Below are 26,242 nucleotides of genomic sequence, written 5' to 3' on the forward strand. Positions count from 1 at the left end.
TTGAAGAGGGAGTTATTCTTCAAGGTAACTTTTTCCCAATAGGCAACTACCAAGTTCGCCACGCTCCCTCCACATGGGGACCCCATGGCGATACCTTGTTTCTGTAGGTAGTATTGGTTGTTAAAGAGAAAAAAGTTAGATGATAAAACAATATCCAATAGCTGTATTACTAAGGAGATCTCATTTTTTGTGGCTCCTAGGCTGTCTAACATCAATTCACTCCATTCGATTGCTTCCTGGTGTGGAATCGATGTATACAGATCGACGACGTCGATCGTCAAAAAGTTATAGGATGGTTCAAAAGTAATACCATTTATTGACTCTAAGAAAGTCCAAGAATCTTTACAGATCTCAGGTACTTGTTTTAGGTATTTTAAAATAATACCATCGATAACTCTAGCACATGGGTGAATGATAGCACATCTGCCATCTATTAACGCCCGCATTGGTGGATTCGACAGGTCCTTATGCAATTTTGGAGCCCCAAACATTACAGGCACTTTAGGTGATAAGATATTGATAAAGTTGAAAGTATCAATATCTATTAGGCCGTCAATGAGTAGGTCTCGGAAATAGCTTCTAACTCTATTATAACCTCCCATCATTTCATTGTAAGAGGAATGTGCATAAGCATCCGTTTCTAAGATTAATTGCATTCTATCAATGTAATCTGAATTGTCGAAAATAGCTACCCCACCCCCCCTTATCCGGTTTCATCACCCTAACCGATAGATCTCGAAGGCTATTTAATGCCTTTATTTGTTCAAATGTAGTGTTACTATGAGAATTGAACCATTTGACCCTTTGAAAAAGGTGTCTTAGGTCTAGTTCATAGATATTTTCAAATGTATTAAGGTTAGGGTGTAAGGGGGGGTTGAATGTACTAGGTAGCTTAAAAGGAGGTACTTCACCAAGAGTCTCATTACTAAACAACAGTTTTAGATTTAACTTTCGTACATAACATTTTAAATCAATAAGAGTTTTAGCTAAATTTAGCCTTTGATCAGGTACAAAAGAAAACCCTTTGGCTAGCAACTCGACTAATTCTTGGTCGACTTCGCACATAGAAAAATTATATACTTTGTAATTCTTAGTAAAATAAATATTGGTCAGCACTTAATGTTTTAAAGTTACTAGGAGATGAGTTGTTCAAACTGGAGAAAAAATCTGGCCAGGATCTGTAAAGTGTCTGGAATTACATTATGGCAGCTCTTCTACAGAGTTGTTTGTATTAGACTATACGTTTAGGGTTAACATTGAAGATTTCCTGTGTTTTAACAAAATTTCACAAGCTGAAATGGATACTCACAACCTTGTATACAGTATTTCCTGTTTTTCCAGTTTAGCTTGCTGCTGATGTTAGGACCCACCCAAAATTGAACTCCACTTTACTCTTTGCTTTAAGTATTATCATGGTGCTATTCATATTGCGTCTCCCAGCAATAGGCAGGATCACCTTTTCTAGGGAAGGACTTAGTCTTACAGGTATTTAGGTTTGGTTCTCCAAACACCAAGTTAGGGGAGAGGAGAGTACCAGGAGGGTCCATCATACTGTAGCTCAGACTGCCATTTGTACCACAGCCTGACTTTGCCTCATCACTACATTGCCCAATGAATGCAGCATGCTGCATACTTTTGAGTGCACATTGCCATGCATGGAACAGAAGAAATCCAGTGATTCCTTGTAAGTGCTGTGTGATGCTTTGTTTTCCCCTTGCTTCTGCTAGGAAGTGACTTGCGAATAGTGTGTCAGCATCCCTCCCCTGACATAGATGAGTTATGCACCACTCAAAAAATGTACTCCTCCCCCAAATGACATTCCAGTTTTCCAGGTTGCTAGTTTCTTAGATTGCTCACAACATATGTGTATACCCTGTTGCTAAGCCAATTGACTGGTTTAATCAGCATTTACAGTGGTTGCTCTTTTCTGCCTAAAGGGTGCTTTCATAACTATCAAAGAAAAAGTTAAAAAAATTGGCTTGTGTGTGAGAAAAATACTTTTATCATGTTCATCAAGTGTTCTGAAAGGGTTTGGGGCATCCAAAATACACTTGCTGGAGTTACAAACCTGCTTGTAAGTACCGAAAATAAAGTGGAACTTACTTGAGTATACAGTTCCACCTTAAAAAAACTCCAGACAGGCATTGAAGTCAGGATTTGTTCACCAGACCATGCTGGATATAGCAGTATGAAGTGTTGGATGCAATCTGTTTTGGTCTGTGATCTCCAGGAAGTAGGTGTATATATATATATATATATATATATATATATATATATATATATATATATATTGGGTGCCCCCCCCCCCCCTTTCAACCTCAAACACTAAAGACCTCAGACCTTAGAGGCAGTACAGCAAAGACACACACACTGGAATGTATTTATTTCACTTTTTTTTTTTTTTTTTTTTTTAACCAGATAGTAACCACGCTAAGCCAAGGTCCTTTTATAGAGGGGGCTATGGTGGGAGCTGTCCACTTAAACTGATAGAAATACACCTACTTCCATTATGGATCCAGTTTGGCAACTCTCTCACTCTTCCAAGCAGTCAAACCTCATGCTTTGTCCATGTTCTCATAATGCACCTGACCCTGCCCTCCCTCAGATTCCATCTGCACTAAGCAAATGCAGATATTGATTCTGACATTTTTGTTGTCAAACTTAGCTCTTTGAAGGTATTTTAGTTTAAATTCTTCATACATCCATTACTGTTGGTAGTTTTTTCCACACTGTATACAAAAGAAAAGTTGGTTTATATTATTTTTCTCAGCTCTTTCACACTTAGCAATGGGTGTCAAGGCCTTGTTACTTTTCTTGGTCTGTTTATTTCTGGTACTCTTTTACCTACTACACTGTACTGTACATTCATCTCAGGAACCCTGTACTATAGTTTGTTAATCATATACTGTGTTTAAGGTCTTGCTAGTGTCTTTATTCTGTTTTTACAGATAAAAGTAATACAGACACCAGAAACAGTATTTTTTCCATTGGCTTCCACAGATGATGGACAAGGGCCTCCAGAAATGCGGCCACAAGATTTTCACCCAAGGCTTTCAGTTGGTTTGTCTGGGTGAGATCACCTCACAGTGGGCTGTGATATTTGTAAGGCTGTGGCTATCATTTCCCTGTAGGAACGCTGAAATTAGTTAATTTTAAGAAAGTCGCTTCCTCCTTATGAGTAGGACAAAAGTAAAGAAAAAAGACAAAGAAAGTTGCAAGAATAGAGCAGAAAGTAAGAAAAGAAAAGAGGAGGGGCTGAGTCATTAAGTGCATCATCTGCACCAAATATTCCTTGCTCAAACCTTCCCAAAAGAAGACCATAGTAATCTTCAGTAAGTTTCTGAAGAAAATTCCTACTGGCCACTTGAGAGCATTTCAAATACCCTTCTTTGATGTCATCTGTTAAGCCTACCAGATCCTTCCTGGAGTGCTTTGATTGAAATAGATCTTATCCAACCCCCTCTAGGGTGGATTGGGTTGACAAACTATCCCATTCTCATCTCCTTCCCCCTCTTCAAGTCTTTGCAGTGGTGATTTTAGAGCCATTATTTCACCAGGGACCAGTTAGGTTGGCTCTGATTAACTCAGATGCCTCAGCACTAACTGTAGCTCATTTGACTCAAGGCCTACAGATTCAGGACTTCCAAGGTGGCTGCTTGTTTCTAGTTTTCCCAGTGTGAAAACAGAACCTCAGCAGAGAAAGCCAGTAGACTTGTATTTATGTTTTAATTTCAGTAACTGGCTAGTAAATGCACTGCCTGGATGCCAGAAATAAAGAAATACAGAAAAATTGGAAAAAATCCTGCTACAAAAACTGAGGAAGAAACACTGACTGGGGAGAGTTCTGCAGCTGTTCAGCAAAAAACAATGCAACCTTCAGACATGACTTCCAGTAACCTACAGGAAGATACAAGACAATTGCATACAGACCTGGTTAAAATAAACAAAACACTGATGGAGTTTATCAACACAAACAACAAAAGGCTGGAAAAAAATGGAAGAAGCTTTAAACAGATATTCAGATGAGGTAATAAAACTGCAAAGTCAGAGTTTGAAATAAAGAAAGGGACGGCTAAATATGAAACTGCTCAGGAAGATATGTTTCAAAAAATAATAGAATTAGAGGACAGAGCACATAGGGAAAACCTGAAATTTTTAGCTATACCAGAGAAGCTGGAAGGGACAGACTGCATTAATTTTATGGAAGCACAAATAAGCAACTGAACTGGTATTCCACAGCAGGAGTTCTTAGTTGAAAGGGCACATTGTGTGTATGCTCCAAACCTGGTGATAAGAAGGCAACCTAGATCTTTAATAGTAACGATGCATTCCTACCAGCAGAAAGAGTTGATTCTGACAAAATTGTGGCAGAAGAACAAAGTATTAAAAGTGCGAGACAGCAGAGTGTTTGTGGAGAATGATTTCTCATTGTACACCAGACAGAAGTGGAGCACATTTATTCCACTATTCAGGGAATGTTGAGATGCAGGTGTGAGATTCAAACTGCTGTACCCAGCTGTCTTCAAGGTATTCTTCCCTGGAGGGACAAAATCATTTTTTTGGTGAAGTACAAGGTAAGGAGGAAATACAACAGTATGTCTAACAAAAAGTGAGCTGTGAAACAGATGGAGATTCTGTTTCTTGTTCTTTTGGTAATAAAGACCATAGAGAGACTGTACCTGTGAAACCTTTTCCACTGTTTCAGTGGAAAATGTTGGCAAGAAGGAAGAGAGCATGAGAGTTGATTAGAAGAATTGAGTACATTGGAAATTAAACAGAGACAGGATTTCAGAGATGAACAGTAATAAAACCAGTAACTTAATATGGGATTACAGTACAATAATTATATTTGTGAAGTATGACAGAACAAAAAATCTGGAAATATTAAACTTTTTCAGTTTGTTGGAATTGTGGGTAACTCTAAAGCATATGCCCTACTTCATGTCATTAATGTTTGGAAAAGTCCTTTGGGGAGGGCAGGAGGAGGGAGAAAGTTAACTGTGAGCAAAGATTTTTCTTTCCTTAAATAATACCAATTTTCTGGCATGTTTTTTTTTACATGCTATTAAGTAATTTTTTTTCAGTTATTTTTTTTAAGTGTAATGGGGATTGTAAACTGGTCCTGCTGTTCTTTTTTTCTTTCTCCCTTGTCTCTCTCTTCTTGTTCAGTTTTAAGAAATGTAGGCACTGCAATTCATGTAAAAGCCTGGATAAAAAGCATGATAAAAGAGAAATTAATGTGTATTTTCTCATTCTTGCATGGGGAAATGACTGCATTAAAGACTTGAGCTTGATTTATTAACACGTTTTAAGAGAGAGCAAGTAGATGAAATAGAACATTGAATATTATGAGGCATTTTTTCTAGCAAATACATGTAAGCTCAGTAACAATTTTGCACCTGGTCTTCATCTTTCCATGAAAACTATCTGTTAAAATGAAACTGGCTGCCTGGTTCTCGTCTCCATGGAGTCAGTAAACTAATGTATTTTGGCTTTTCCCAGTTAGGAGACAATCTGATAAAGAAAACCTGTCTACAGTCTGGTGAAGAGTGAGTGGCTGAGGGAAAAAAAAACAGAACTTGTTTAAGAGATAATGTTCTCAGAAAGCATTCAGGAGTCTTCCCAATGTAGACAATTTTTTCTGAAAGCATTCAGGGGCTTTCCCAAGGTAGTTAATGTTCTCTGAAAACATTCAGGGTTTTTTCCCAGCTGGGAGAGCTATAAAGACTAGATAAAAATCAAACAGCACTTAGTAGAAGCACAGGCTGCACCATGCATCTTAACATGGATGACCTTTCTTTTAAGTTAACTCAAGTTTGGGACTTTTGTTTCCTATTAGGAGGTTAAAACTTCAATATTTGAAGGTGTACATAGTTTTGTGTGTTAATATTAGGTTAATAGACTTTGGGGGGCATTGGGGGCTTATTTGTTTGTTTGTTTTTTTGTTTGAGGGCTTTCAAATGGATATGACAAGGAGCAACTGTGTAAAAGTTCAACCTGCCAAACTGTGTATGCATGTAATATAAAAGCTGGAACTAGAAAAGGTGTTGTACAAAAAAGGTTGAATAATAGCTGTTTAATACAGTGATGCTTTCTTTATTTAATGTTTTTAAATGTAAATGGCCTCACAGATGAATGCATACAAGAAACAGTAGTGAACTATATTAAAAAAATGCAGAGTGCAAATAACTATGTTACAGGAGACACACTTAGAAAGAAATGAACATATGAATTTGATAAAGGTTTTCATGACGGTTATTCAGCAGAATGCAACCTGCGGTAGCGTTGTTGCCTCACAGCAAGACATTGCGTTCGATTCTCAGCTGGAGTGTCTTCTGTGTGGAGGCACGCGTGAATGGGCGTGCCTTCATTGAAGGTTGTGCGTCAGGACTGGTAACTTGGCACATAAAAATCCACTACCAAACATTAGCGGACTGGAGTTCCACTGTGGCAACCCCTAACCGGGATAAGCCGAAAGACACAACAACCAGGGACAAAGGAAACGAGGAGTACTTATAGTAATTGCAAGAGGACCTCCAATAGGGATAGAAGAAGATGAAAGATAATAATGGCAGATTTGTAGTGCTAAGGGGGTACTGGCAAGGGAGGAGGATTACAATGGCATGTATTTACATTCCACCTAAAACCGCTGTAATGGAGTTTAGAAAATTCTGGAAGAAATAATCCGTTTTCAGCAAGGAATATTGCTTATAGGTGAGGACTGGAACTTGATTTGTAGAAGTGAGGGTGTGTCTGGGGGGGCCCAGAAGGGAAAACATAACAAAGGAGACTAGATTTTTGAAGACGTTTATGAAAACTATTTGGCATGGAAGATGTGAATTCAGTAATATGAGCTTGGAGTGCATTTACATATTATTCCCCAGGATATAAAAACTGTGCTAGGCTAGACATAATTTACATTTCACAGGAACATGTGCATTTAATTGAAGGACTTGATACCCACCCAATAACTATTTCAGATTATTCACCAATAATAGCTAAAATAAAAACACAGGGTAATGAAATTGAAATGAGACATTGGGACATTCCCACCTGTTGAAAAGAGAGCAGTTCATAGTGGAGGTTATTCTGCAGCTGTTAGAGAGGATAGAAATTTCTTCTGAAAATATAGCTAGGGAATGGGATAAAATTAAGGTAGAGTTTACAAATAGGGTGGAAATAAAATAAAGGGAGCTATGGTTAAGAAGTAAGAATTATGTATAGGGACTGAACAATGTGAAGATATTGCAGAATAGGGGAATCTCACAGAAAAAGAAGATGAGCTGCAGAAGTCTAGGCAGAAAATATGGGAGCTTAGAAAGATTGCTGTTAAGCAACTGTTTTTTGATAACAGTAGAGCACAAAAACTTTTAGCATAATGATTCAGGCAACAGAAAGTAGAACGGGTTGTCGACAAACTTGGAGAGCATGTAACAAAGAAGATAGCAAGAGATCCTTTAGAGGTATTAGAAATATTTTGGAAATTCTATGAGAGTCTCTATAAAGCAGAGAAATATGAAAATCAAGAAAAGATACAAATGGAAATGTTTATGGAAGAATTAAATGTGCCAAGGTTAGAGGAAGATGAGGTTCAATTACTAACAGGACAGGATGAGATGAGATAAAATTGTGATGTATAACCAATCTACAGGAAAGTCCTCATGAATAGATGGTATTCCTGTGGAGGTTTGGAAGCTGGGAGGAAAAAAATGATAAAGATGTGGAAGGTTTTGTTTAACAATATATTAAGAGGGGAAGTACCACCATCCTGGAAGAAGTCAGTGGTAGCTGTAATACCTAAAGAGGGTAAGGATCCATCAGATCCAGCTTCATACAGGCCCATTTCAATACTAAACCATGATTATGAAGTGTTCATGTCTATAATAGCTAAAAGAATGGCGAAAGTAATGCCAAAACTGATATATATGGATCAGTGTGGTTTTGTGGAGGGGGCAAACATTTGACAACATTAACAGAACATTGATGATCCAGAGGGAAGCAGAATGTAAGAAAACACCATTGTTGTTGGTGCGTCTTGATGCAGGGAAAGTATTTGACAGAGTAAGCTTGGACTTTATGAGCAGGGCAATGGAAGCATTTGCATTTCCTGAAAAAAAAATATAAGATTGATTAGGAAAATATATGAGGGATCAGAGGTAAAAATTGAAGTGGGTGGGGTCCTCTCTGATAATTTCTGCTTGAGCAGAGGAACCAGGAAGGGGTGTCCTCTTTCCCCTTTATTATTTGCATTATATTTAGAGCCATTGGGAAAGAAAACGAGGCACTCAAAAAGTCATGGATATAATTGGTATGGTAGCTAAGAAAAGCTGACTTTATTTGCAGATGATATTATTTTGTACCTGACAAAATCAGGAAAAAACATTACAGTGTTGTGGTACATTTTGAGACAGTTTCATATCTTTTTCAGGATACAACATTAATTAAGATAAAACAAAGGGAATAGCAGTAAATTATGTACCCACACATGAACTGGTTCAGGAATACCCATGTTTATGGGGACATGATAAAATTAAATATTTAGGAGTATGGATTAAAAATTATTCTAGTGTAGCAGCTAAGGATATATGGGAAGAGACTTAAGAAAAACTAAGAAATTGGAAGCTTTGTTATATGGATAGTAAGATACAAGCAGTCTAAGAAATGGGTCAAATCATAGGTGGCTGCAATGCCTACTATTTCTTACCTCAGTATGAGACTGATGCACAGAGCAAGAGATGGAATAACATGAGCAGGCATAATCATGAGATGTCATAACTGTCTTCATCTCTACACTTTTGTAGTCAGTCTTAAAGTGCCCTTTGTGAATGACCTCTGTGATGGATCCTCACTGTTTGGACTAAAAGTTAAGGAAAGGTTTAAAAAAATAACTGAGCTGGAAGGCAAGATGCTGTTTGTCCTAGGAGTACAATTCGAGACTCCCCCAAAGATCCTACAACAGGAATCAGAAGGTTTCCAGGTCATCAAGAGGGTGCCATGTCATTCTAGTTCAGGAAATCCCAGTGTCTACCCCTTTGATCTCTCTTCTGATAGGGGGCAGGCAACACAGAGGAGGGCCCCTTCAATGGACGATGCCCTAGGGCATGAGTGCTCTACATAACCAGGAATTCAACAGGTCCTTTCTGAGGAAAATAACCTCAGCATTCCAGAGGTGTTGTCTTGTTGTTCACTTCTGGAAGGAATCTAGGGCTGATTCTCTCTTCACTCAAATGCATGGATGGCTGTTACGCAAGAAAAGTAGGTTAGGAAGATATTATCAGGAAACTACATAATTCCTTTTTCATCCATCCTAAAGCTACAATCTCTGTCCCCCCTAGACATTCTACCCCATCAGCACAGGGTACGGAAAATAGATATTACTAATGTCCATGAGAAAAAAACGAGCCACCCAAGAGGTTCTGCCAGTCTAGAGAGGGTCCAGTGTTTATTCCGCATTTGTTTTAGTTCCAAGAAAATGAAGGACCTCGGGCCAGTCCTAGATCTAAGCAGCCTAAATCAATAAATAAAAAAAAACGATTCTGGATGGTTTTCCACTGCTGTGACTTCTTTGTTTACCCATCAAACATCAAATGTTGCAGCTACTTTGCCCTCATCACTCCATAGTATCAGTCACTGAGGGAGATGCTTGTTTGTCACTGACTTCCCTGACTTCTATACATCTCCTACTCTCCCCTGATCATAAAGCTTCCACAGAAGGCCTCTCTGTGAAAGGCTACCATTATCCTCATTGTAACCTTATGGCCCAGGCAAATGTAGTTATCTTCAGTGTGGCCTCATCTGAAGAATCAGGCATGGCTTTTCAATTCACAGCTGTTTCTTTTATCCCCTTCATCTGGTGAGTCTTACCTGGACATTCACTTGCTCAAACTGGCTGCATAGTTTCTCCAATTACAGTAAATGGCTTCTGATCCTGTGTCTTCCCAAAGAGTAGTCCAGATTCTCACAAAGAATGTATTTGCAAGATCTACAAGAGCAAGTAGAGACCTGTCTCCATTTGGGCCTTTAATCAGGGACTGATCCCCATTCTCTGTCTCCATTCCCTCGAATCTACAGTTATTGTCATTGATGTTTGATGCTGGTTCTAATTACTGTACAGTTAAGGTACACTTAGTAGGCATCTCAGACTTTCACACAGGATCTCCATCTCCCTCCTTAGCAGCACAAAAACTGTGCAAAGGTTTCTTCAAGGGGGACCTTCCTGTTATGTAATCTCCCAAAGACCCCATCCCTCTATGGGTCCTCAACTTCTTACTAGAAAACTTTAACTTTGAACTTCCTTTCTCGGCTTAACTGAGATTCCTTCTGTCGTTAAAAATCTTATTCATATTGGCTTTCACCTCAGAAGGAATTTCAGAGCTATCTGCACTTTCTTTACCTCCTTACTTAATTTTCCACAAAGACAGAATTTCACTAAGCACCAACCCATCCTTCATGCCAAAGGTTGCTTCAGAGTCTAACTTAGTCATCTTTTTAAACTGCTTTGAGAAAGGTAAATTCATTCTTTATAGTTTTGCTGTCCATAGCTGTTTATTTCCTTCACATACACACTAGGTCTCAAGGTGTCTAAAGTACTCTGTCTAGATAGCATTAGAATGTGTTATTTGTGCCTACAACTTAAAGAACAACCTCCGCTAAAGAAGGCTGATGCTCATTCATTCAAGTTAGTGTCAGTATCCACTGCATTCTTCAAAAATTCTTCAGTATATGACACTTGTGCAGCAGCAACTTGGACTGCATTACAAGTTGTCCATTATCTCCAGATCTGTATCCTCATTTGGAGTACAATTCTCAAGGGCATCCTGTCATAATTCCACCAGAGAAACTAGATATCTTGGGATTCATTCCAGTAAGCTGAAGAGGACAGACTAGAAATGTGTACTAATCATAATGCTAGATACTTGTCATTGCTAGTCCATCCATTTTGACAACCAGCCTTCCTTCCTCCTTCCAGATTGCCACCATTCATAACCGGATGGAAATATTAGACCTACAGTGAACCTCATCCACCTCTTTAAGTTCCACGCCAATATTCTATAACTATCCTTTCCTCTTCTAAAGTAGCAGCAAACTGTGTTTGAGGCAGGGTGAGAGACAGCTGCATAATGGGATCAAAGAAAGATCTCAAGGTTTGAGCATTTGGAAGAGTGAGTGAGTTGCCATATCCATGAAGTGGCTCTATTCTGTCACAGTGAACAAACTAGGATCTAGTGTTATGGTAAGTACACAACTTCAGATTTACTTTACTTCTCATTCTGGTGTAGCATTATGATTGTTTATATTTAGTGTCATGCTTAGAATATTCAGTCATCATTGCTGAATAGTGTACAGTGGGAAAGGATAGGAACATCCAGAAATATAGGGATTGAGAGTTACACAAAAGTTATGTATGTAGTCTTAGGGAAAATATGTTTGTAATTGTGGGTAGGTAGAAGGGTCAGATTACTGGTTGCGAATTACAAATATTGTAATACTTGCCTCTTTTAGTTTGTCAGGCAGAGTTATGAATCTAGGTTATATCCAAAATGGAACATTTTTCTCTGTCAGACTATACCTAGGGTATTACTGAATTGAAGTAAGACCACATGATGCAGAATCTTGTTTCTGGAGTCGGGATTGATCTTTTGAAAGTCTTTTTCACAGCTTGATTTTTAAATTGTGTAGTACACTGAGAAGGTTGCTTTCTGAGGGTCACAGTGTACCATTGGAGGTAAATATCATGAAGAGTCCTTTTCCCTCAAGTGCCTTCACTATTATTTTTGTGAACCATCCTGAGTTGGTTTCTTATGTAGTGAAGATCAGTTCAGTGCTTCCAGTGCTGCTTCTTAATGTGACCTGCAATAATGCCATCAGCCTAAGTTTTTTTAGAGGAGGCCATTTTGTTAGCTGACATCAGATTCCAAGTTATCTTCCTGGCACTAAGTTTTCTTGTACCTTTTTTTTAAGTCATGAAAACAATTTTAAGATATACTTTTCAGCCTCTGTGCACTCAGTACAGTTAATATAATAATGAAACAATTATCTTAAGGTTAAAAATGAGAATGAAAATACAAACTGGGTATGAGGCATCATGCTGCACATTAGTAGGCCACCTCACATAGTAATAGCCCATGGGTTGCTTAGAGTAGTACCTTACAAACAACGTGAGTGTGTGTGTGTGTGTGTGTGTGTGTGTGTGTGTGTGTGTGTGTGTGTGTGTGTGTGTGTGTGTGTGTGTGTGTGTGTGTGTGTGTGCGTGTGTGCGTGTGTGCGTGTGTGTGTGTTAGCAAGTAGGTACTATGTAGGGCAAGTCATAAAATGTGATTTCTCCAGAGTTCAACAGTCTCATGTCCCTAAAACATTAGTTTTGAAAAGAATGTAGGTTAACAGATATGTCTTGCTTTCTGTGCAGAGCCAGATCCTTTCACATACCCATAATATAGGTTGTTGGCTCCCACAACCCCTTCTTAATAATCAGGACCGGCCTTAGGTCAACTGGTGCCCTAGGCAAAAGGGTTCTACGGCGCCCCCTATCACACTATCTGGTGCCTCCATCCTGGTCTACCTACACCAAATAAATACTGGAAAAGCGCCCCTGTTAGAACGGCACCCTAGGCGGCTGCCTAGTTGGACTATGCCTAAGTCCGGCTATATTAATAATGATCAATTTAGGATTCACCACGTATCAGAAGTAAAAAGTAATTTATTGTGTGCTACAATTGCAGTGGGACAGAACTGTTGTGCCCACCTAATTATATTTCTTTGATTGGTGAAGTAGCTTTCAGAACTCACTGAATAAAAAGTGTAATCAGCTAGGCTGGTCAAATTAAAAAAAAAAAAGGGCTCTCTCACACATTCAGAAAACCCTAGTGGCAGCAGAGTTCCCAGTGGTACAGGCAACCCTGCTACTACAACCACACAGAGACATTGCTGTGCTTTTGCCAGTGGAAGATCTTGCACTAGATTCCTTCCTTATTATATTAATGTCAGTAGTTCCACCATTATGCCTAACAAAGGAAAAAGCCTTATGAATTGGTGTGTGGCATAACAACATAGCACAGGGCAGCAGGAAACAAACTAGTTAGGTGTGCTAGACAAAGCATAGCTTACCAAGTAGCTGTGATTCAGTCCACAACACTGTGTACTGTGTGCATCAGTGTTCCGTTTAAAGAAAAAGGCATTCTGTTTTGTATACCACTTGTCATTGCTATCATCATCTCTAGAAATCATCCACAGGATGTAAGAAATGTGGTGCTAGTTCACAGAATGCATGAACTATGATAGTGCACTATGTTTGAGTAGTCTTGCCCATTAAGAGATTTCTTTAATGGTATGCCCTGCACATCTGTGAAAAGGAAAGCACTTCTTGTTGAAACTGGTTGAACAATTAGCCTATATGTTTATACAGTTACAGTTTTATCAGATTTTCTTCTCAGAGGGCAGAAGCTCTTGGAATTCTTAAGTTTGATCTGAACTGATTCAGTACTTCACCCTCAAGAACTCCAGCTTTACAATACAAGAAACTAACCCTCTTCTGTGTATCTGATAGCAGTGTAGCACTTTGTGCAGATGTAAGATGAAGTAGAGGGGTTCATCTACAAAATTTCTGAACAGTTCAACTCTACATGTCTTATTTACTTTGGCTGTTACCTCAGTACATGCACACATTAGAAAATGCATACATTTATACTTGGCCATTTGATGGAAGAAGATCAACTTGAGATAAATGTTTAGTGTATTAGGTGATGGTTGTGATAGCTTAAAGGGTCAGCGACACTTTGAATGACCAAAACAATGACAGGTAATCCTTTTGTTCTTTGCAGGCAAATATGAAATGGCCCTTAATGCTGCATAACCATAGCAGTGTGCTGCTTGAAGAAGAGAAACAGCTGCTTATCACAGGTGGAGGAGGAAATTGCTTCTCATTTGGAACTCATCTAAACGTGCTACCAGCCCTGCTTAATATAGCAGATATCCTGTAACACAACATTTCAGTTCATGTCTTGGCAGATTAGCCAGATCTGCACAGCCTACATTTTTAACCATTGATTGATAATCCTCTTCCCACACAAGCACTCTAGCATTGTAGTCATTCACTTTGTTGTACATAATTTTAATCATGTAATAATTTTGTATTGTAAATAAAGACTTTTTTTTACTTGCACTACTATTTGAGTTGTTCACTTAGCACAGCCAGAAGGGAAGTAGCACTATTTTCACTGTATGAATTTTGAAGCACACAGGCTTTAAGACACTCTTAATCAGCAGATGAGACTTTCTCTTGTTAAATTTTTTTTGTCGCAGTTTCTTACAGAACCTGGCCCTGACCGTTAAACTTCTCTAATGTTATCAGACCAGCCTCATGAGGAGGAGGAACCAAATAAGCACATCTCTTTCCTGATGGTTGTAGAAGCTGGGTGGTCTAAACTTACTTTGCATCATTTTGTTGGTTTCTTAGGAAATACTTTCCATTTAAACTTACTTCATTCAGCCTTATGTTTGCCACCTCTGGAAGAGGCAAAAACTTAACAAAAAGTATTACCCCTTCTCCATCTATTTTTGAGTAGGTTTCCTTTCATAATTACTTGTCACGATACTGACAGCTTTAAATAAGTAGTAAGCATCTGCAGAGTTTAATAACTGTAGTCCTATCCCCTTTGTCAGAAATGCAACCATACATAACTTACGCAGCACCTCATCTCAAATAAAATTCTCTCCAAAACTCAGCATAGGTTTAAACCCTGCTATAGTGCAATAGTAGGAATAATGGCAAACCAGTATTAATCATTTTTTTTTTTAGATTTATCTAAAGCTTTTGACACCATATCCCATCAATATCTTTTGTATAAGCTCTTATCTACAAGTCTGTCTCATTCAACTTTCTCGGTTCCTCAGCTACCCATATGACAGGCAGCAAGTAGTTGAATGACAACAGAACTGTCATTCTTTCAACCTGTTAATGTCAGTGTCCCAAAAGGTGCTGTAATTTCATAACCAAGCCACACACCACACCCCATCATAACAATATAGCTCAATATGTCAGTGATTCCACCCCTTATATGCGCAGCCCCCATCCATTCCCTAACTCCACAGGATCACTCAAAACTTTTTTCACATTTGAATCTTGTCTAAAAAAATTATTAATTTAATAAAGGTGTTAAAAATGTATCACTTAAGACATTTATTTCTGTTTACATACATTATACATAACAAATGAAGACCAGGACAGGCTGCCTTCTTCACCAGTAAAACGTTGTTTAATTCACTTAAAGTGCGTTTATTCCAATACACTTTTCGTCGGGTACATATGCCCGACTTCTTCAGAAGTTAAAAACAGTAAGCAACAGGGATTCAACAGTAACATATACTGAATGAGTTAATTGGTGGGTTGGTCCTTCCCCTTCTTGGTAATTTGTTACCATAGTAGTGTGAATTACTTCGCTGTTTTACCCCCTCTTTATTTTGTTTTTCTTTGAAGCTGGATACTATGAACCCATCAAATAACATGCTATTTGATGGGTTCATAGTATCCAGGCAGCCTGTCCTGGTCTTCATTTGTTATTTATTGGCTGTTTTTTACGTGCTATTACATATCTTCTCATTTTTTGTAACTGTCATCAGTTCAGCATTACTCAAATTGCTGAATTCCTGCCTTCCCTTAAACATCACTCTTCCTTCTCATGGACATCATTCTGCATGTATTCTTCCCAGAGTTTCCATTTATTTATATGTAATTTGCTTGTTTGCTTTTCTAAAGATACCGCTTCTATTTTTTTTATAATATTCAGTACTTCAAAAACAACTTTGATTTCCATTTTCTAGTAATTGTTTTTGGCAGCCAACAGAATTCAACTTAATAAGGCCTTAAAATGTCTAGGCAGTTCAGATCTTGTATTCCAGCTCAAGAAAATAATTTCCTTAATTACAACCATTTGCTCACCCATATTTCTGTCAGAGTACCCAGTAGGGAATTTTTAAAATCTGACAACTCATTAAATTCCCAAAACAAGCTGCCAGTTACCCCTTTCTTCAGCATTTGCCATCTACCTGAGGAAAAATTCTTTGAAGTCTCCTTGGGATATACCTAAGCAAAGATCCTAAACATTCTGGACTTTGTTGCATACTTGGGGAGCCATGGATAGATCTTCCCATTGTTTTCCTGTAAATTGCTTTTCCAGTCCCTCTTCCCTATATTTTCTAACCTCCTCTGATTCTTATGGTTATCATAAAATATTTATATGCTCAACTAATTGTCCCATTTTTAACAGCAGCTTCTGTTCTAGATTCAACTAAAAACTCTACCAGAGTAGATCTTACACTTAAGATTCTCCTCTTCCCTTTCTTTTTGCCTCTTATCTTCCAATATCAGTCCATGGTAGGGGGAAAGCTGTCTCTAGCCTGCAACCAAACGTTGTCTTAGCCTCATCCTACTCTATTACCTTTCCCTCTCTAGTTATTTGCTCCCAATATCTTTGTTCCTTTGCCAGTTTTCTTTAGTGAATTCCAGGTCCCGCTTGCCTATTTTCTGTACCTCTGCTCGCAGTCATCCTTATTGGCAAAATCTGACTTCTCCATTTTGATGTTGGCTTAGTTCTTAGAATATTTTTTTCTACTTTATGATTATAAAATTCTGTATGGTTGCTATAAAAATCCTTACTACTTAATCCCGGCAAAACAAAACAAAAAACGGATGCTCTTCACTTCAAAACAATCTTTCAATGCAACCTCATTCAGTAACATTAACACTGAGACAGTAATACAAACCAAGCTGTCATAACTGACGACACTCTCATATTTGACCATCATACATTGCATGTCATTAAAAAGATGCATCAGAAACTGTGTTCACTCTTTAAGGTCAGACAGTACCTTACTAATTCTGAAAGAATATTAGCATCAACCTACATATTTCATTCCTATATACTTCCCGTATCTTCAGTGACTTAACTGACTTAAATGTCACACAGAAATATAATCTCTCCTGCTACAGTAAAGTAGCTAAATTTGCTGCCAACATTTAAATATAGATCACATCACTTTGATGCTGCAAAAAAACTAAACTGACTTGAACTACCTAACTTACATAAACTAATTGCTGCTTAAAACTTAGTCCTTCTCCAGGGAAGATGCCTAGCACTAAAATATACCCTTTAGCCCTAATCTGTTAGTAGGGTCCTACATTCAACTGAAAAATGTTTTCTTATAGAGAAGTCAAACTCAGCTGGGTACTCAATATACTGTCACTATGTCTCTAAACTCTGGAATGCCATCCTAGCATAACTAAAAAGGACTGAAAAAAACTCCAGTTTTAAGGTTTTGTTTAAACATCTCTGCCTGTCGTAATTATGCTCATATTCCTCACATGCATAAGACCTCTCATCTTCAACCTTTACTGCTCCCCCCATCTATCTTTTGAGTTCTGTTCCTAAGTTAAAATACTGCTACCATTTCTCCACATTAACTAACTCTTCATTCTAACCATACACTCATCCACTGTATTTAATTATTCTCTCATGTTCCACCTACTTCACCATCACTAACTAGCCCTTATCTGCACTCTCTTTATTTACTAACATTTGATTTCCTGGAAAGTCTGACTGGGTAAAAGTCCATTTTCAGCAGATGCCTGGGGAGAAGAGCTCCAAATTATTAAAAAAAAAAAAACATTTTTTAAGAACAATAATTTTACAAGCTTCAAAAATAAAACCATATTTGCAGTTTAAATAATTATAACAAATTAGTCATAATATAAAAACATTGGTTAAGAATCGATAAAAGTTATATGACAATCATTTAATATTTAGAGAAATTTTAGACAGTTTCTAGATAAATTAAAGGTGAGTCAGTCTAATACAAACAGGAATTGCAATATAAAGTGAGGGGAAGAAACAGGCTTATGGTCTATGTAGAAAGAAGGTCAGAGAAGAGAATATGATAGAAGTAAGAAAGTAAGTGAAGAAGGGAGAATAAGGAGGTATAAGGAATGAAAATGTACTTGTTCACATTTAGGGACATAGTTTATCCTGGTTTTTAGCAAAGAACAGAGCCAGATTTTACCTAGGAAGTCTTTCAGAGTGGTTTTGAAAGGTAGGAGGGAGGGTATTGACCAGATGGATAAAAGTAAGGAGTTCCAGCCCTTAGCAACCTTGTACGAGTACAGACAATACAGAACAGATTTGATAGGTTTGTAGACAGACAGGAGTTTTTGGTTACTGGATCGCAATGACTGACTGGGAACATAGTTATGTAGAATGTTTTTTATTTCTGGACAGGCAGATGGATACTGGACAATGTTATAGGTGGTAAGCTGTGTATATGTTAGTTGATGAGGCAGTTCTAACCAATTTAGACGTTTTAGTGCTATGCAGTGCTGGGTTCTGAAAGGAGTATTTGCTGCAAGTTTAGCAACTTTGTTATTATTCAAGTTTTAATTTTTATGAAGCCTGGAGGTTAGTAAGGATGGCAGTATTATAAAGAACAGTGGGTGGAGATAGGTAGTAGCAAGTGTAGTTTCAGTTGCATCGATGAGAAAATGTTGGCACTGTAAAGCATCTGTAGTTTTTGATGAGTTTTTCTTATGCAGTTTTGTACATGTAGGTCAATTGTAAGATTGTCATCCACTATCACTCCTAATAATTTGCTATAAGAAGTGACTTCACTGGTTGTATTATCAAGAGAGAGGACTATAAGTGTGTTTTCACAAGAGGGGTTTGGTGAAAAAAGTAGTAGTTTGGTCTTTTTTGGGTTGAGTATGAGTTGTGAGTTAAGAAGTCATGTTTCAGTGACTGTTAAAGCTTCACGAGTAATTTTTTTTTTTGGAGGTGTACCATGTTGTCAGATGTGCAGATGAGAGTGGAATCATTGTGTATTGTATTAGGGTGGCCTGCTGTATGGATGTACAGAGAGTGTTGGTGAAAATGTTAAACATGAGGGGACCAAGGTTAGACGTTATCCTCTAAAATGACTGTAACGGCTATGCAAAATATTAACTTTGACTCCACACTAACCAGTTTCCCTATTTTGCTTACATCAAACCCCCTAAGTTTTACTTGAAGTGTTATGCAATAGCATTTCTCTCACCACTAACTTTTTTTCCTCTTACTTACATCAAACACCAAATGTCACTTTATACTTGACAAGTATCTCTAACAATTGTCTTGTCTTGATGGATAGCTGTCTGTCTGTCACACATCAGTTTGTGTCGATATGTATAAACTGCTGAATAGCTGTCAAAGATGTTTTGATACTGAAATGCACTTATTTATATTAGAGGTTCTACTGTTTGTAAGCAAACTTCTTGTTTATTATATGGCTTGAAATTGTAAATGTCATTTACTGCAGCTTTTCTCTCCAGATTTCCACTGTGTGTCTTGCCCAGTCGGACTTTCTCTGTAAAAAAAAAAAAACAAAATAAATCAAAAAAAACCCATAAATAAATAGTAAATATGGTGCTTTAATATACATGTTAAAGTGTATAGCATGTGTATTGTTTTAAAGAATATTTGCATTTATTGTATTAAATGAGCAGTGCATACAAATGGAAGATGATAATAGAAAAGACAAGAGTTTTCCTGACAAGGTTGGAGAGAGGAGCGGTATAAGCCTGTGTATATTGTCAGCCTGCTTACTGAATTAATACACAGAATGTTTCATGCAACATGCTGGGTTAGACGACTCAGATGCTGGAATCAAAATTAATAAGAGAAATATTAACAACCTCAAATATGTAGATAATACAAGTCTAATGGCTTGTTGATTAAAAAGAAAAACACAAACTAAAATTATGTAATCCTGCTGTATCGATTCTTAACAGCACTGACAGTTTTCATTTTCCAGGGCTCAAAGATCTCTGCATTTGGTGATTGTAACCATGAAACTAAAAATCGCTTGCTTGTTGGAAGGAAAGATATGGCAAATTTTGGATAAAATTTTAATGAGCTTAGACATCACATTGTCAACAAAGGTTTTTATAGTAAGTGTGCTATAGTGCTCCCAAGGGTCTATGCTCACACCTAAAAAAAAAAAAAAAAATGACAGCAAACGGCTAATAATCGAATGCTAAACAATGAAAGTTTAACGTTCCGAGCATGCTTAACAGTAAAAAATAATTCATTGAATGGCCATAGTTGGCCAACAGCCAGGAAGTACCCCAATGCATAAGGTAAGAGAAGTAAACCTTTTTTTAAAATTTGCCCCATTACTCACTGTAGTGCAATCTTGGAGTTGGTATATAGTTAGGGTGGGTGTGGGAGGTGTAGCCCCCTACCTTGATTGGTTACATTCATGATGTTGGCCAAGTATGGCCATTCAATGAATTATTTTTTGCTGTTAAGCTTTTTCGGTATGTTAAACTTTCACTGTTTAATGTTCGATTATTAGAGTTATTTTTTTTTTTGGATGTACAAACATAGACCCCCTTTCTCCTTTGGCCACATCATTTGAAGACAAGCTTCATTAGAGAAGACACAAACTTGTGAAAAGATCAAAGACAAAAGAAGAATGCAACAGAGGCTAACGACGCTAGACACCATTAGCAACATAATGAATATGAATTTGCAAGAAATAAAAAGCAGTGGCAAGTTGTTGAGGTCACAGAGTCAAAATCAACTAAACAGATGTGTTTGCAGAAACAATCATACCAAATAAGTATGAAAGACTGAAAAATCATAATGTGGAAGAATATATAGTCTCTTTTTTGTGTGTTACTTGAGGTTTGTTTCTGTCTTTTGGCTTTTCCCGGTTAGGGGTCGCCACAGCGGAACTCCGGTCCGCTAATGATTGGTAGTGGATTTTTACGTACTGGGTTACCAGCCCTGACTCACAACCTTCAACGAAGGCATGAACCTGAATTGGATTCAGGTAAAATTTAAGTATTATATTGCAAATATACTCTGTGTGCATCTAATGTATACATACATTTCTATATTTTATATATATATATATATATATATATATATATATATATATATATATATATATATATACACACACACACACACACACACACATATAGATATATATATATATATATATATATATATATATATATATATATATATATATATATATATACATACATACATAGTTACATGTATGGGTCTTCTTCAAAACACTGAATTACTGTAACATTGAACCACAAAACATTGAGACCATAATGTTGAAAACACATAACATGGAAGACTTAGAACAATGAAACCACACAACACTGCAAATTTAAATCACTGCATCCCATAACATCGAATGTTATAGTTCACACATTAGTATGTATATACTAATGTATATACATTAGTAATACCCCCTCTACCTCAAACATAACTAAATCGACAGACACACTTGTTTTAACATTTCTGCAAGGGGGCAAGTCCCCCTGCACCCCCCATGTGGGGGACTGGGCCCCCCACCTCCACACACCCTGCAAATTAAGTATACCAACTCCAAGATCGCACTACAGTGGGAGACAAGGTAAATTTCCCATTCCTTACTGTATTGCAATCTGCATACAGAATATACAAATGCTCAGACATCTTGCTCTGTTTTCCTGACAACATGTACATACTGCTAAAATAAAAACTTACTCCCTACTCACTTATACCATCATTTTTCACAACACTAACATGACTTCTTTCAAACTAATAAGTCCATCACTCAAACACAACAATGCTTAACCATTATCTGATAAACGTTTACTATACAACCTGACAATTTCTCTTAAATCACAAAACGTACCATCCGCCATGTTTGTTTACCACATTCTACAACTTCTTAAAGTGATATGACAAAATTAACACTTTATACCATAACCATGTAACACGTTCAATGATATAAGACTCAATAATTTACATTTTCATTGTTATGTAATTTCAGTGTTCTAACTTTTCAGTGTTCTGGACTTTTGATGTTATGGTTTCAATATTCTGTGATTCAACGTTATAGTAATTCAGTGTTTTGAAGTAGACCCACATATATATATATATATATATATATATATATATATATATATATATATATATATATATGTATGGGTTCACTTCAGTTCACTGAACTTTCAATTCACTGACTTTCATTTCAGACCCTTGTACCAGCAAGTATACATTATCATATGATAATACTATATGCAAATGACCCATAAAATGTGAATCACTTGAGCATTCATCTCAAAGGTAAATCTTACAGCTTTAGTTATTTAAAAGATTTGTGACCTCTAGAACTGGGATTTTTGGGCCTAAAGTGGTGAATCTAGGTAGACAATAGCCAGAGAGGAAAGTTCTGTGTATTTACTCAGAATAACAGAAGCACTGTTTCTATTTACAGCAGTTTGGCTTAAAGTGCTCTGTTCCTCTTAAGAGACTGTGTTTTAAAACTAAACTATGAATTTGTAAGTTCTACAATGTGAACTGTTAAGATATTTAACACTGCATTAAGTGCTAAAGTGGATATTTTGCCCCTGTGTTATAATTTACTCTGATGGCTGCATTGTGCATAGGTTCATAGGTATGTACTAGGGTAATGGCCCTGGAGAATTTATAAGCCTAGCCCATAGGATTACCCTGGCATTGTGCCACCCGACCTTAGTTCCCAGTGCCTCTGTTGAGTAGAGCCACTGGAATGATCCCTGGGGTGAATTTTCTATTTCTCATCCACTCATCAGATTTCTCTTGAAGAGGTCCAGTGAGGTGCTCTGTTTGACATGTATGGGAAGTCTATTCCATAGCATGGGCAGTCTCTGGGTTATGAACCTGTCCCTTCAGCACATTTTGTTGATTGTGGTAATGAGGTTCAGGTCTCTGGAGCATGTGGTGCGCAGGGATTGGGATTTCTTTAGATGTAGCATTTCTAACAGAGCTGGGTCAGACATAGCTTTGTAAGTCAAGCAGTGATCGCCTCTAAGTAGGCGATATGAGACAGAGAATAGTTGGAGTTTTTTGGGTGTTTAAGGCCTAAGATCCTCTTTGTGAGGTACTTTTGTGGCCTCTCCAGTTGTTGCAGGTGTCTAGTAAGGTACATGCCAAATGGGTCATTGTACTCGATGATTGGCGTAATGACGGAAGAGTGCAGGGAAACAGTTACCTCTTTCTTCCTGGATGCAAAACATAGTAATGAGATGTGCCACATAGAAGGTCTTTCTGACCACAGTGGCAATGTGATAGTCAAAAGAGAGGCTGCTGTCAACCTGTGTTCCCGGTTTGGTTTGTTGTAGCAAATTACACAGTTTTTCTAGATGTGCACTGTAGCATGCAAGTACAAGCATTTGAGTTAATAACTATTGTACTGAAGAGAGAAAATGTTTGCAGTTGTCCATGTAGTTTGCCCATGCAAACAGAGAGAACTTTTTGTTTGTAAGATAGTGAACTGCTGCAGTGTGCCCACAATTGAAAAACTTACTGTGGTTCTTCAGATGCAGAGTGACAGTACTAACAAATATTAAATCTTGTCTCCAAGAATAGATTACTGTAATAGCACCTGTACTGACTACCAAACTACTACAAACTAAGCAAAAAGTATAATAATGAGGCATTCCTTCTTGCAAAAGAAAATTTAGCTCAGTCTGACTAGCTAACGTGTTTCTCTTCACAACTTGCAGAGGGACACACTTAAGGCATATATGAACATGGAAGGTACTGATTACATGGGATTATCACAAAAAAACTAAAACCTTTTAGCTAAAGCTGGGGTGTGACAGAAGCAGTGAAATGTCATAAGTGGATATTTAATCCAAGTAAAATGGTAAGGCGTGCCTCTCAGCTGTCCTTGATTTTGGGTAACCATCTGAAATGCCAGACAGAGAGTCCTTTGTATTTACAAAGACCAATGGCAGAAGGATTGGACTTACATATACTAAGTCTGTGTGTGATGCTATTTCGCAGAATATTCTTTTTTCTCCAAGTTATGGCAATCTTTGAGTTTGTATATGTAAGTTTGGGGGGTGCAGGGAGATTGCTCCTTTTGCATAAAGAAGTTTTAAGAAAAAGAATGAGATCACTCTTCTCCTTTGTTTTCAATTTTGTTTTTGGGGGGGAGGCATGTCAGCACTCAGTATTTCTAGTGCCTACATTTCAGTAGGAAACCCTGATTTTGACTAAAAGGTTAGCTCTGTCCCATTGGTGACATTTAGAGAAAAGGTGTTGAATTACTCGTGGTAGATACAAATATGTATTCAAGTACAAATATCACACTGTCATTGTCCATGTTGGTGTGAATGACCTGAGACGTACCTCCCTGGACTACATGAAAAGAGACATGGAGGAGCTCTCCGATCTTGTAGCCCTGGCAGGTATGACCCTAGCCCTGAGTAGCATCCTGTCATCACCCAGAATGATACCACAGTACAAGGACAAAATGATTGACTTCAGCAATTGGCTAAACTTCTGGTGTCATTCTAAGGGCATCCAGTATTTGTCTGCCTGGGACGACATGATCAACAGACCACGATGCTTTGCCAGAGATGGCCTGCACCTGTCGCCCTTGGGATTCCGGATACTGGCTAAAGCTCTTGCCACCCCTATAGTGCCTTTTTTAGGCAAGGTTCAAATGACAAATTCACCACCGTAACAGGTACAAGCAAGGAAAATCTGAGGGTAATGCTACTCAATGCTAGAAGTCTAAACCTCAAAATGCACTCATTCGAGGTACTCCTTAAAATGGAGAACATCAACATCTGTGCAGTGACAGAGACCTGGTTCAAAGCTCCAGAGAGCACCCCTGCGTTACCAGGCTATAAGTTATACCACACCTTTCGGCCACCTAACCCGGAATGAAGCACTAAAGGTGGAGGCGTGTCCATATTCATTAAGGATATTCACACCTCCAGGCTAGTTGCACAGCATAATGCATCCGATATTATCCAAATGCAACTAACTCAGGGCAAGACTGCAGTCCAAATTGTAGCTTGCTACAGACCCCCCACCATGCCCCAGGATTCCCACTCCTAATTTCTTGATACACTGGAAAGTATTAGGGTACAACCCAACACCCTAATAATGGGTGATTTCAACTACCCCACCATTAACTGGGAAAACTACTCATGTACCAACTCTTTTGCTCAACGTTTTCTGGAATTCATAAATTCCAGCACCTTGGATCAACTTATTCACACCCCACCAGGGGCAGATATATCCTAGACCTGGTCATTACCAACATGGGCAACCGGTGTTCCAAACCAGAAGTCAATTCCTCGTTGGTCAGATCTGACCACAAGCTAATCACCCTAGACATCCACATCCCGCCCCCCACCCCCAATTAGGGAAACCACCATAAAAAAATTCTCCAAAGCCCACTTCACACTACTTAAGACAGAAGTGGCAAACTTCATGACTCCCATGCAGATGGACAATAGAGGTACGACTGCTGAATCATACAAAAATGCCCTTTATAAGCACTTAAGCGAGTGCATGGATCATGCTATCCCCTAATAGAACCAAGATGATATCCTCCAAAAAAAGGAAGCCAATCTGGTGGTCCTCTACCATAAACAAACTCTACAACAGAAGAAAGAAACTGTTGCAAAAAAGAGTAAAATCCCATGACTGGAGGAACTCCCTGGTCAACCTCAGTAAGAAGCTGAGATCCCTCATAAAATCCTCCAAAGCTAGTTACAAAAACAAAATTGCCACTGACTCTAAAGACAACCGCAAAGCATTCTATAGCTATGTCAAGAATCTCAATGGCAACACTCAGATCTGCTCTGTGTTACAGCACAATGTCACTAAATATACAGAACCAACTGATATTGCCAATATCCTGGTAGAAAGGTTCAGTGCTAACTTTACCCCCCTCTCACCTCCTAGAGGGCCCATCTCTATACCACAAGAATACAATGTTCCTGTAATCACAGCTGCACAGGTAAAAAACACACTCTGCAAAGCCACGAACACAGCATCCATGAGACCTGACAATATCCCAGGCTGCATTCTATGCGAACTACAGAATGAATTGGCACCCTACCTAAGTACCATGTTCAGTCATAGCCTCACCTCAGGCTTTGTGCCCACTGAATGGTGCACCACAACAGTTATCCCACTCCACAAAGGGGGAGCCACGACAGACCCCGGGAATTACCGCCCCATTAGCCCGACGAGCCTGGTCTGCAAGGCCATGGAACATATCATCATGGAACTCATAAACAAAGACATTGGTAATCTCCAAACTCTGGACCCTACCCAGTTCGGATTTGTAAAAGGCGGATCATGTCTCCTAAACCTGATTGACTTCTTTGAAGCAGTCACCAAAGCCATAGATGAGGATAAGGTGG

At 38.2% G+C, this 26,242-nt stretch overlaps 1 protein-coding gene across 1 annotated transcript in view; it reads left to right on the plus strand.

Annotated features, from left to right (window-relative positions):
- Positions 1–14,510, plus strand: part of LCMT2 (leucine carboxyl methyltransferase 2) — an 859,935-nt gene extending 845,425 nt beyond the window's left edge. Inside the window, exon 14 of the mRNA XM_044060683.1 lies at positions 13,818–14,510. Coding sequence (XP_043916618.1) covers positions 13,818–13,976 — 159 coding nt within the window. The 3' untranslated portion in view covers positions 13,977–14,510. The remainder of the gene's footprint in view (positions 1–13,817) is intronic.
- Positions 14,511–26,242: the final 11,732 nt, after the last annotated feature.

The sequence above is a fragment of the Protopterus annectens genome, chromosome 2.part0 (assembly GCF_019279795.1).
Source record: "Protopterus annectens isolate FY-2018-M chromosome 2.part0, PAN1.0, whole genome shotgun sequence".
NCBI classification, from domain to species: domain Eukaryota; kingdom Metazoa; phylum Chordata; order Ceratodontiformes; family Protopteridae; genus Protopterus; species Protopterus annectens.